Source organism: Tiliqua scincoides, chromosome 7, assembly GCF_035046505.1.
Source record: "Tiliqua scincoides isolate rTilSci1 chromosome 7, rTilSci1.hap2, whole genome shotgun sequence".
Lineage (NCBI taxonomy): Eukaryota > Metazoa > Chordata > Lepidosauria > Squamata > Scincidae > Tiliqua > Tiliqua scincoides.
The window spans coordinates 64,831,664-64,844,722 of NC_089827.1; the positions used below are offsets into that span (position 1 = coordinate 64,831,664).

At 40.7% G+C, this 13,059-nt stretch overlaps 1 protein-coding gene across 2 annotated transcripts in view; it reads left to right on the forward strand.

Annotated features, from left to right (window-relative positions):
- Positions 1-13,059, forward strand: part of CEP83 (centrosomal protein 83) — a 34,048-nt gene that overhangs the window by 14,192 nt on the left and 6,797 nt on the right. Inside the window, exons 5-10 of one of the 2 annotated variants that reach the window (XM_066633405.1) lie at positions 781-912; positions 1,885-2,136; positions 3,267-3,398; positions 9,094-9,208; positions 10,377-10,521; positions 10,966-11,115. In XM_066633405.1, coding sequence (XP_066489502.1) covers positions 781-912; positions 1,885-2,136; positions 3,267-3,398; positions 9,094-9,208; positions 10,377-10,521; positions 10,966-11,115 — 926 coding nt within the window. The remainder of the gene's footprint in view (positions 1-780; positions 913-1,884; positions 2,137-3,266; positions 3,399-9,093; positions 9,209-10,376; positions 10,522-10,965; positions 11,116-13,059) is intronic. The other variant, XM_066633406.1, reaches the window with a different exon arrangement.

Here is a 13,059-nt window from a genome sequence, read left to right on the forward strand (position 1 = left end):
CCCTTTTGTGGGCTAGATATAGCCAGTCCTCTCGGTTTTTAGATTCTTCCACAGAAATTTAGTTTGGTAATTAGACAGACTATTCTAAATGATACCTTGTTGTTACTGGATGCAACTTTTTTTTCTTTTCTCTTGATCCTATTAGCTGCTGTGTTTTCACAGTGGTTCCTGTGGTCTGGCACAAAGGATCCCACACAGCTACACTGTACAGACATTTGGCCCATAGTACTCACTGAGGCAGGTGACTCAATGTGTATAAAATTGGAAGTGAGAAAAGAAATAGAATTTTCCTGAAAAGTAGGTAAAGACCAGCACAGCTGTGCCCCACTTCCTGGCACCTTGACTCAGGGCCCAATCCTATCTAATTTCCCAGTGCTGGTGCAGCTGTGCAAATGGGGTGTGTGCTGCATCCTGTGGTGGGGAGGCAGTCACAGAGGCCTCCTCAAAGTATGGGAACATGGTAAGGTATTTTGTTCCCTTACCTTGGGGCTGTATTGTGGCTGCACCAGTGCTGGAAAGCTGAATAGGATTGGGCCCTCAATGGTTACATTGCCAGCTGTCATTGGCATTCAGTACTTAGTTCTGGTTCTGCTGGAGCACAAGGCAACCAAGAGTATTTGGGCACCCGCAAATGTTCCTTTTGTAATATAGCCTAAAATGTTCTTCCCTTTTGGACAACAGTTTATATGCAGTGTCCAAAATACCTTTCTTTCACCTTTAAGGGCATGAGTGTCTCTTCCTTATTCACTCACGTCAGTCATATTTTTCTTTTTAATTTAGGAAGCAGAAAAATATAGAACAGAGTATAACAAACTTCGTTATGAACATACTTTTCTCAAATCAGAGTTTGAACATCAGAAAGAAGAGCATGCCCGCATTTTGGAAGAAAATAAATTAAAATATGAGTCTGAGGTAAGTAACATGGAACCAATATAAGCAAAACAAATCTGAGAGGAGACCTGAGTATTTTTAAGTTACTTAACTTTCAGTTGTTAACGTTTACATCAATTAAAATATATTTAACCTACCTGAAGTATCACTCAAGTCTTTCATTCATGTTAAGAAATAGGAGGAAATTGATCAGCATATGCAGTATACAGCACAATCCTATTCATGTTTGAAGTAAGTCCCACTGTAGGACTTACTCCCAAGAAAGTGTGCATATGATTTGAAGCTTTATAATTACAATGCATGTTCTCAAAAAATGTGAATGGGTTTTTTTCCTTGTTCCATTAGTGTTTGTTTATAAAAGTAAAAATAATTCCTGATTTAGAAGACTTATTAATCCTTGACTGGAAAGCTATCTCAACTGTGAGAAAGGACGCTCCATTCCTGCCATTTTTTGTATTCTCTGTATGAAAGAGACCTGCAAAATATTGCATTAGTCTTATGAAGATTGGCAAATATAGCTGTAACCAAGATGCAGTATTAAACCTTTTCTGAACCTTACTAATATTTTTGAGCTTATTGTTTCACTAGTTAAATAGTAAGGATGTGTAAATATGCTGCGCCTGATCCTTTCTGTATATAAATACCATGCTGATGCATGGAAGATTTCCATTCTCTCTTGCTAATGCAGCACATGAGACCATTGCAGGGAACAGCAGGTCTTTTTGCAAGTTGTATATCCTCACTTAGCCTTCCTTATATGTGCTCTATGCAAGTTACTCATGCTCTGGAATGCAAATAACTTGCATTGCTGGATGGGAATGTGGAGGTTCCCACAGACCCCCTATCTCTTGCACTGATCTGTCACACTGCCTGCATACATATATAAGCACGATAGCAGGATTGTATTGCTCGATATGAAAGTCCTCCATCTATGATTAGTGTGCATCCACTCAGTGGATTGGCCCACAGTGCTTTCTTTTTAACTTTTAATAGATAGCAAGATTGGATAAAGATAAAGAAGAATTGCATAGCCAGCTGCTTAATATTGATCCTACAAGAGGTAATAAACGTGTGGACGCACTGTTAAGAGAAAAGTTGCAGCTAGCTCAGAAATTAAAGGGATTAGAAGCTGAGGTTGCTGAACTAAGAGCCCAGAGAGAGAATTCTGGTATACAAGCAGAAAATGTGCAAAGAATACAAGTACGGCAGTTAGCTGAGATGCAGGCTACAGTAAGATCTCTGGAGGTAAGACATTCAAATTATCTCCTTACAAGATATAAATAAAGATTTGTTATCAGGTTTTATGGGTGTGAACGTTCAAGGTCTTAACTTACAAACCATCAAATAACTCGTTCATGCTTGACTGTTGTTAAGTGGATTTTTCCCCCCCTCTGCTAATGGCAGATAAAATTGCTCTCTCACAAAGTGGTTGTAGAACATGACTAGAGTCATGATATTGGCAATAATCATCACTGTATAATCCAGAATTTTTTGGCAAGAAGTTTTTACAATAACCCAATCCACTGGAACCCCCCGGCAGTGATGTCAACGTGATGCCCACTGCATCCCAAGGGAGAGTTTTGGCCTCTGGAAGCTTCTTCTGGATAAGGGAACATTTGTTCCCTTGCCCTGAAGTAAGCCTATACTAGTCCTACAGGTCCATTGGACCCGTACAAGTGATATCACTGGTGCAAGTCTACGTGGGCCCAGGAAGGTGGACTGAGGCCAGGGATTAGGTGTTGTGAACTGCTGATGCCACCAAAACCTTCTGCTGCCCCCTTTGTGGTCCTGATCATCCCTCCCTGCCCCATCATTGCCCCATTCCACCCATTCCCTACCTCTCTCCCATCCCTTGCATGTACTCACTGGTGGCAGTGGGCATTGTCTTTTGTGACAGCTGGAAAGCACCTAACATCCCCAGAACACTCATTCTCATGGCATTTGGCATCTATAGGATTGGATCATAAAGCAGATGGGGAAGAGTTATTTTAGCTTTGATAACGCGATAAGCAATTCGCATATTGCTACTAATCTTAAACTACAAATTAATGTTTGATTAGCAATAGTCTATTTAATGGTCTGTTATATATTTTTAAATCTAGTGTCTAAAATCTATTATATGCTTTACAGAAGGATAGAGTAGATCCTTATCCAAAGCGGTTTATAGAGTAAAATGTGTTAATTTGTAACTTCTGTTTTGACAGTCCCTAAAGACTACACAGATTGGGCACTCAAAAGCATATTAAGGCTGAAATCCTGAGCATACTTATTGGAAGTAAATATCAATGGAATTTAGTCTGGTGTTAATATGTTTCGGATTGTGGTAAGGAGGCCCTTTCCTTAAACTATTTAAAATGCCTTTTCTTAATTTTAAGGCAGAAAAACAATCGGCCAAGCTACAACTTGAGCGCATTGAAAAAGAACTGCAGATGAGTAATGAGCAAAATGCAGTCTTAATTGACAAGCTGCATAAAGCTGAACGAGAGAGGAGTGCCTTGACTACTAAAGTAAGTATGATATCTAGACCATGTTTTCAGAGATGTTACAGGAAACATCATCACTGTTTGTCCTTTGGAGACAAATGGTCTTCTATCTATTTTTTGTTTTTTCATAACTTGGAGTTTAAAAAGCAATGTTTTGCTTTCCTTGGATTTTTCAGTTGGCATGAAAATAGCCTAGCATTTTATTCTTCAGAGTTTTTTTCCTAAAGCAGTAATAGTTTTCTAAGTCTAATAGCTGTTATTGTTATGAGCATGGCAGGCTGCCTTATGCCAAGTCAGGCCATTGGTTGGTCAAGGAAGCCCTCATACCGAATTTGAGGCCTAATTCTCAATAGGTAGTAAGCCGTGTCTTGTGCTGTAACACTTCAGACATGCATATGTTTGAATGAACTTTGTACAAAATACTCCCTCTACATAGAAAACAAGATGTGAGAGTCAGATCTTAGCTTAGTTTTTTTCTGACATACTACCCCATATACTAGGGTATGTTGATCTCATAGATAAGTCAAGGGCAGGTTTGGAGCCAAAAATCCAGGCACTTCCTATGACCCATGGATAAGTCATGTTTAGGGGTTATTGCCTCTGGAGGCAATTCCAATGGGCCTGCTTCATGCTGCTGCAATGGAATGGAATGTTCTATTCCATGTAGGCTTATTCCCTCCAACCTTCTCAGATGGTGTTGACTCATACATGCTCTTTGCAGCTCAGAAAACACAGGTGGGTGCTTGTGTAATAGTTCTCTCTCTCAGGGGCCTTTCTCTTACTTTTAAGGGGCAAGAGGTCTCATGGGCTCCTTGCTTCATTGCTTATATTGCATTGTTGTCCTTTTTCTCCCTTTGCTCTGAGAGCAAGTTAGTGACCAGATTTACCGTATACACTTCTGTATAAGTTGATCAAGGTTTTTAGGATCAATATTAAGATCTACATGTATATATGGTAGTTGACTCATGTATATATGGTAGTTTTTTTGAGAATGGTACACACATGGTGGTATAGCCCAGAAGCAGGCTTACATTCTAGTGAAAACTCTGGCAATGACTCTTGAGTTTCTTGGGTAGAAATTTTCTAGAGTTCTGCTGGTATCTGAGATCTTGCATTAGAGTTGCTAGTAATTTAACCTGAAACCTTGTATATGCAAAATTTACTGGGCTATGGGCTCTTCCTATGATAGACCTATCGATGTGGTGATCTGGGGTGTGGTGCATACTAAGAAAGCATGCAGAACTAATTTTAATCCAGTGATCTCTGAGTCATTTTAAGATGCGTTTATCCTTGCAAGATGCAGGGCACATGCACTTGTTTAGAACATTAAGTACTCATTTTAAGACAAAGTGCTCAGAACCTTCCCAAAGCTACAGTTATTGGGCAGAACATTGGGTTGTATCTAAAAAACCACATACAGAAAACAGTGATCTTTCCACCCTGGTCAGGGAAAGAACCTGAAAATGCCACAGACTGAGGGGAATAGTGTCTAGAGGTTAGCACTCATGCACCCTTTCCTGCTCTCCACTTCCTCTTTTTACTCTGTCAGCAACTAAAACTGATAGATCTGTCTGCTGCCATCATCAGATTAAGAAAACCAGGCAAAGAGGGACTATCGCCCATCCCAAAACAGCACAGAAGGCTAAGGGTTTGTATTTAAAATCAAATTGAGTGGTCAGATGTGACAGCTCACTGATTACATGTGAATATAGACTAGGCAGACAAAACATCAAAGTATTAGAAACATAAAACGAAAGGAATTAAATGGGGAAAAGGTGGAAAAAGATATGACAAGCAGGCTGATGGGAAATGCCTGAACTTAGCTGGATGGATATGAAGGAGTAATCTGACCAAATTGGATGCAACAACTAGTAATACCCAGCAGAGGAAACTGGAATGCTTCTCAAGAGCAAAGCCCCCCAATCCGTATGCCTCCCTAAACTGATGAAGTTTGCAGATTGGCTTGGGTTGAAAAGAGAAGACAAAACAAAGTGTGCTAAGCATATCTAGCTAGAAAAGCAGCCCCTATCATTAGCTCTTTGCACTTTCCAGATGTCCTGGTCTCTGAACTTACTGGAGAGTGCCTTCCATGAACTAGCATTATTTTCATTGCTGGCTTGGCAACAACACACAGAAGCATCCCTGTACTGTACTTGAGCATAAAAACACCTCGGTTTGATGATATCATAAGGTTACTTGATTGGATGAAGGGAAAATCACCTGATTTCGATCCCACCCTTTTCCCTGGACGGTCAGGTTTGGCTTACATAGTTGGCAGGCACTTGCCAATCTCAGTAGGAAGTTTTGCTACTCCAAACATAGAGAAGGATCAAATTCACATTCAGCATATGGTTGTCTGGTAATGATGTTTTCTAACAAAGACTACTTCAAGAGGATGCCCCAGCAGCTTTCAGGCTGGTGAATCAGCACAAATTTTTCTGGGGGATTAGGACTGTTTTTAAAAAAGGAGAAAAAACAGGACATTCATCATTACCCCCTTCCCCTGCAACTCCACATGCCCTATCTTGCCCCTTTCACAAGTGCCCCTTGCCCCTTAGTATTGTTTGGGGAGGGTATAACTCCACACCTGTGAGATGCAACCCATTTTGTTTCCATGACATGGATAGTAAATGCCAGTGCTGTTCAGCTGCCAGTCTGTCCTAGTTTTCACAATAGCATGTTATACAATAGTAACAATTATTACCTGTTGTGGCATGTTTATAATTTGCTCTCAAAGTCCGTTTTTAGTTCTGGTTCCTTCGTTTATATAGAGAAAAGCTTTCACTCAGTGGCTTGGATGTGAGCTGTCTACAGGGGCAGGAGCACCACACTGCCCCACATTCAATCTGCCCACATTGCACATCATTCTGAAGGGTCCAGCATGACCCTCCCAACAACTAAGAAGCTGCATGAGTGGGGGGGGGGGAATAATGTGCATGGGTCTTTGAATCCAAGCCAATCAAATATATTTGATACATTCAGTTTTACAAGACTACAGAGTATATCCTGCAGTTTCATGTATGCTACTTCATTATCTGAAACACCATTTGTTCCCAGAAGGGACACTTGCTGGTAGAGCAGCACTCTGCCAAATTTTAGAATACAAGATTATGAGTTAGAGATACTTAGGAATTTAAATACTTTTAAACCAAGTTATCTCTCAATATCAACAAACTGAAATGACAAAGTATAATTTAAACATAAAATCCAATTTAAAGTTCAAACCCTGATTTAAAAAAAAGACATATTTGTCCTGTTGATATCTTCTTAAGGTGGGCCACAAATGCAAGGCATGCCTCCTTACCAGTATTTTGTCTGAACTGTTCAGACAACTAAAAGTTTAACCTAAACAATCAGGCTTCTTACTGTAGTTGCAAGCATCTTGCTTTTTAGTGGACTTTTCAATTCCTTAGATGAGAAGAATGTTCATATTGCAGCATTTGCTTTTAGCACTCCTGTACCTTCTGCCACAGCTTGCCTGTGAGAAAGGCACATTTCTTCTTCTTTCACCTCAACTGCATATTTGCAGAAGAGGAAATCACACATTTAAAGCTGCCAGGGGGACATGCAAAAACTTTAAGCAGCCAAAAGTAAGTAAAGGATATGAGGAATATAGGTAGAAAACTGCATGTAGAAGTAAGAGATAATGACACTTATTTTGGAGTGAGTTCGTTTATAAAAAAATAGTAAGTGAGCCTGAAATTGAGCCATGTGTGTAACAAATATCTTGCATAGGAAGTAGGATAACCACAAAAGGGCTGTTGGAGATTGTACGAATGTTAAACTTCAGTCTCATTCTTGCAGCTGCCTTCACTCTGTAACAGTGTGACTGCTCTAACTGTGTATAATCCATCCTTCATGTGATGGGGAATGCCTCTTGCAAAAAAAAAAAAAAAAACCTGAATGAGCTCATGTATTGTCATGTTCTATAAAAAATAGTTCTGCTGTTTATGTAAATCAGGAAATCTTTTCAAACACAGAGCTGAACTTGTCCCTAATACAGAATAATTCTCATTATGAAAAGTCTTAGTAACAAGTACAAACGCAAACAAAATAGAGACTCAAGATCAGGAGTTGGCAAACCTGTCTTACTGAACTATTTAAACCCCTTTGTGCCCAGCCCACAGGTGTACACATTTGATCCCTGTTGTGTATATGCAACGTTGGACAGAAATGGCTTAAGATGAGAGACTGCTGATCTCTTAAGAGATCAGTCTCTTAAGATTAGAGACTGCTGATCAGGAGGTATGGCCAAACCTTGCAATGCATCAATGTATTAAAGTTATCCCAAAGTTACTAGTAGTTGCTGCTTAAAAAAAAGAAAATTAAAAATCTGCATTCACACTGCAGTTACTTAATCAGATACTATGTCATTCTTAACCTTTTACAGCTTCCACATGCTAGCAGGTTGTGATTACATTTGACATTGTAAATGGGTTATAAGAGCTTTTCTCTAGCTACTTAATTCTCACCAACCTTGTAATTACTGTACTAGAAAAGCTTAAACTATAGGATGTTTCAGTTCAAATAATAATTGTCTTTTTAGTGTTTTGATTTGTCCATTGAGAAACCAGTATTGTTATGGCAGCTAGATAGATGCATTTAGTTTAAACCTGTGCTGTATTTGTCAGGAAGTATGTTGCAATTTGTTTTTCAAAGATAATTGAAAGTGGGAGCTGAATGACATAAGGGATGATGACAGCAACTGCCATAATACTGAGCCAGTGTTTTAATAGCATAGTCAAGACCACTGCTTTTCTAGCATGAAGACTTAATAATAATATTTTTATACAACTTCTCAATAATAGTAGTTCACAAAGCTGATTACATAGTATAATCAAATGATTCCCTGCCCCCAAGGGGCTCACAGTCTTTAAAAAAAACAAAAAATAAGAAACACCAGCATCAGCCATTGGAAAAGATGCCATGCTAGGTTGAGGAGAGACATTGATATAACAGATCATTCTGCAAAAGGTGTAAACGTAGTGAAAAGAATGAGTTGCCAAATTGAATTCATCTGTTCAAAAGTGTTTAATTGAAAACTATAACTAGACTTCTGAGCATTGTTATCTCTAAGCTGTGCAGCCAAATGGCTGCTCAGTTCTCTGCCAAGCTCCACACACAGCACGGAACTCAGTAGGACAGAAGTCCAGTGATGACATCATTGCTGAACATCCGGAGACAGTGTTGTGACACCATGCATCTGTGGGAGAAATCTGCACACCAGCTTGGACCCTTTACAGGGAACGCTGCTTCTGAAGTGTTAGCTTTTTAAGAATGCTCTTCCGTGTTATCAAACTTGTGATTACCCTACTTTATAGTGTCCATCCTAGCAAAAGAGTTCAGCACAACTTGATTTATTGGTGTGCGCTGAGGGCATTTCGCAGACATGCACATCTAAATAGTATATATCCCCATAAAGTATATTTCCTCTAAGACGCCTGTACCAGTACACAGACCCTTTCATCAGCTGCGTAGCATTGTGATGCGGTCTTTGGAAGCTCGATGGTGATGTGATTACATTGTTGCTGTACTTCTTTCTTCCAAGGGAAAGAGGATCAAACCTCTGTAAGTCTTGCTTCTCGAAGAGGATGGGAGAGAGTATCCATTTCACTGTGCCATTGTCCTCTAGAAAGAACCTTCACTATGAATCTAGTATTCCTTTCTAAAAACTAATATAATATAAACAGAAAACTTGATAATCGTTTCTTTTCTGTAGGTTGAAGAACTTAAACATTCACACAAGTTAGAAATAACAAACATCAAGCTGGAAGCAGCAAGAGCTAAGAGTGAAATAGAAAGAGAAAGAAACAAGATTCAAAGTGAAATGGATGGTAATGCTTTCTTATTTCATTGATTTGTTGTCTTCAACTATAAATCTAGTACAATGTGTACAATCCAGTGAACACTATAGTACCATTATCAAATGCTACAGGCAAATTAGTTGTGGTCAGAGTTTACCTAGGAATATTTTCCTTTTCATGGTCCAAAATCAAAGGATGAACACATTTCTGTCTAAGTAGCCCCCACCATTTCCAGGTCCATGGTCATATTACACATGTAACACATCAACCAGGTATTCATGGATATGACTGGCTCTAATTTCAGGATTCTATGGGTGCTTTTCCTCCGCAACTCTCTATCTTTATAATTATTTTAAATTTCTAGTGCAATTTTTCTCTAGGGCTCAAGTCACATTTTTGAAATTTTATAAAATAACATATTTAAGTAATCATTCCCAAACTACCAGTTTTCATCACAGGATTGATTTGTGAATGCCGTCCCATAAGTGCAAATTGTAATATTGTGAACAGCTATTCATAAGCACTTGTGTTTGTATTCTCCCACCAATCCCAGTATAAATTGTCTATTTTTTAACTCTGAGTACCTAGAGAGGCCCTCCTTATCTGTGGGCTTGGTAGCCCCAGATTTTAATATCTGCAGATACCAAACCCATAGCTGGAGGGCCTCAGACACTACTTTCTGGACACTACTGCAAGTGGCTTCTCAGGCCTTCTGAAGTGGCTGGGAGCTATGCACATTCTCTAGAGGGCTGGGTGCACCCCCCCAGGTAATTTGTTGTGGCACTGCACTCTTCCCCCCCCCTTGATTCAATTAGCCACGGAACTCAGTATCTGCAGGAGTCCTGGAATGGTTCCCTGTGGATACTAAGGGCCCACTGTATTGGTGCAATCCAACCAAAATTAAACACTTCTACATTTCATTGATTTCCACAGGAGAAAATTCAGCAAAATTCTTCACTTTTCCACAGCAACCAGCGTAATTTGAAACTGCTTAACTTTTCCTTGACCTTATTCTAGGTAGTTTCATTGAAGTCTGACTGATGTTTGTAAGACTCCCCCAAGGGTACACTGAAGGACAGAGCAGAAGAGTGAACAATATACTGTGGTTTATCAGCTCTTGTCTAATAAAGATTAGGGCTTTAAATAATGTATATTATTGAGAATGCTGGTTAGTAACTGTTTAAATGTATGAAAACAGGGTTACGCTCAGATAATGAAATTCTTAAGACAACGCTTGAGCGACACAAAGTACTTTCAGTAGAAAAGGATCGTGAGTTAGTACGCAAAGTACAAGCTGCAAAAGAAGAAGGTTTCCAAAAATTAGCTGCATTGCAGGAGGAAAAGTAAGTGTGTTTCATTTTCTTTTCTAGCTCTCGAAAAGAGGTAAAAACTACATCACAACCTTCCTCCCTATGAATGCAGTCTTTGTGTATTCGGTCCCAGCTGCTTATCCCCTCTACAACAGTTTAGTCTACAAAGTGCTTTAAGTATCTCATTTGTTGTCCCCAAACCCTGAAATGATGTACTCTATCCAAGGATGCGCCTGTGTTAGTTGATCCTGGCTAAACCACCTGCGGCAAGGATCTTGCTCAGATCACAGAAGCTAGGGCTATGCCAGTTGAGTTGGATTTATGCTCTCTCAATATAGGAGTAGTATGTATATGCTTTGCTGTGGAACTAGTACTTTGAGGAAGGCAGGGGTTGGTGATTGATAATGTGATTAAGCTTAACAAATGCAAATCTACTGGTTTTTTACAACTTGCATAATGCATTGAATAATGTTTCAGGTTGGAACTTGAGACCAAAATAGCTGAACTAGAAAAAAACAAAATGGAGCAAGATGCTCAGAGGCAGTCAGAAAAGGATCGGTATGAAGAGAAGTTATCCACTATGCAGTTGGCAGAAGAGTCCAGCAAAAGGGAAATACAGAATCTTAGGTAATGTGAAGCAATTTTACAACTTGATGATCAGCACCGCTCGCTCCCACACTGCCCGGGCAACATTCATTTCAGAAGTACTGTAAGGCACTTCAACACTGCCAGTAAGTCTGCAGCGTGAGTGAAGAGGCCAGTGCCAGTCGGCGCTGGGAGTCTGCGCTGCCCGGAAGCCCAGGAGGAGTGTGGAGTGGTATCCCTGCCAGGCACTGGTGAGACATTTTGGGACAGGGGGAAGGCAGGGTGGGGTTGGAACATGGGGAGGATTGGACCCAGAAGGGTGCAAGGACAGCGGCAGAGGCTGCTAGTGCATCCTATACTCCCTCCTAAGCTGCAGAGACTGACATGGGTCTCCTTGGTTCTGTGCCCAAGGATGCAGATTTGAGTAGACCCATCGGGGCTGTCAGGGCTTGACATGGGGTAAGGGAACTTCTTTTCCCTTCTGGCACTGCTGCCTTTCCTGGCACTAGGGAAGCTTAGGTTTGGACCCTTAATTATATTTAGGAATACGAACCTTTAGTGCGTTTGCAGAAGGTGGTATTGCCTGTGGCACAGAAAATGAAAATGAACCAGCGTGTTTGGTTTGGGCCTAAGTGTCGGGATTTGGAGTTAGGAAGCCTCCAACAGGGCAGTATATACAAAAGTATATATACATGTATATATGTATATACAAAAGTATATACAAAAGGGCCTTCTCAGAAACTGTAAGGGGACAGACTAGAATACATGGAAGAAGGCAGTCCCTCAAGGACATAAGAAGAGCCGTGCTGGACCATGTCAAGAGCCTATCTAGTCTGACTTTCTGTACCTCGCAGTGCCCCACCAGATGCCTCAGGGAGCATTCAAGACAACAAGATACCCATATCCTGTTGCCACTTCCTTGTGTCTGGCATTGAGAGAGAGGCTATAACCTGGAGGTTGTATGTGTGGCTTGTAACCTGTGATTGACCTTTTCCTCCCTAAATCTGTCCAGTCTCATTTTAAAGACGTCTAGGCTAAATACTATCACAACAACCTGTGCTATGGAGTTCCATAGATTAATTACATGCTGGGCATCAAAGGTTAACATTGGCACCTTCAACTGGATCCAGAAACAAACTGGAAACCAGTATAACCATGGGAGCTGCCTATTCCTTACTAATTGCAGTTTCCAGATAGTCTTTAGAGCCACCCCCACATAGAGCATATTACAGTAATCTGAAAGAACTGTTACCAAGATGTGGACTGCTGTGGTCAGGCTGGACAAGGCCACATTTGGCACACTATGCAAATTTGGGCAAGGTCTCCATGTTCACTGCTACCATCTGGTAATCCAGGAGAACTCTTAGGAAGCTGTGCATGTTCCTGGAGAGGGGGTGGGCCAGGCCCAAGAGAGGGGGTGGTGCCAGGATTGGCACTTAGGCAAGATCCTAACCCCCCTCTTGAGCGGCCTGGCCTAATGCCAGGCTGCTGCACCACCTTTAGGTGATGCAGATCCAAGTAGCCCCATTCAGCCCGCTGCTATGTTAGGATAAGGGGAATTATTTCCCCTTGTCCCGAGTTGTGCTGCAGCCAGCCCCAACCCTGCTCTGGATGCAGTGTAGACTATTCCAGGGCAGGTTAGGATTTGGCTGCTCATTTCCCAATCTTCCCCCTAACCCTCCCTTCAACAATGGCTGTCTCAACTTTCTGTAGAAGTTCCTCTGTTAAAGGCTCTGGATCTTTTTATGATCCTTTTATTATGTTCAACCTCACACTTATTTGTATTTGATGCACAAAGGAGAAAATAAAATGAACAGCAGAGCAGGGCAGAAGAGAAGAAACAGTGAACATAAGGAAAACAAATACAACAGTAGAGCCCTTCAGTATTGTGTCCCTTTTTACGCTACTTATATCTCCACAAAATTTTCTGTATTTCTTTTAATATACTGCCTTTTAATGCTGCTACTTCCTTAGCTACTGGATCCA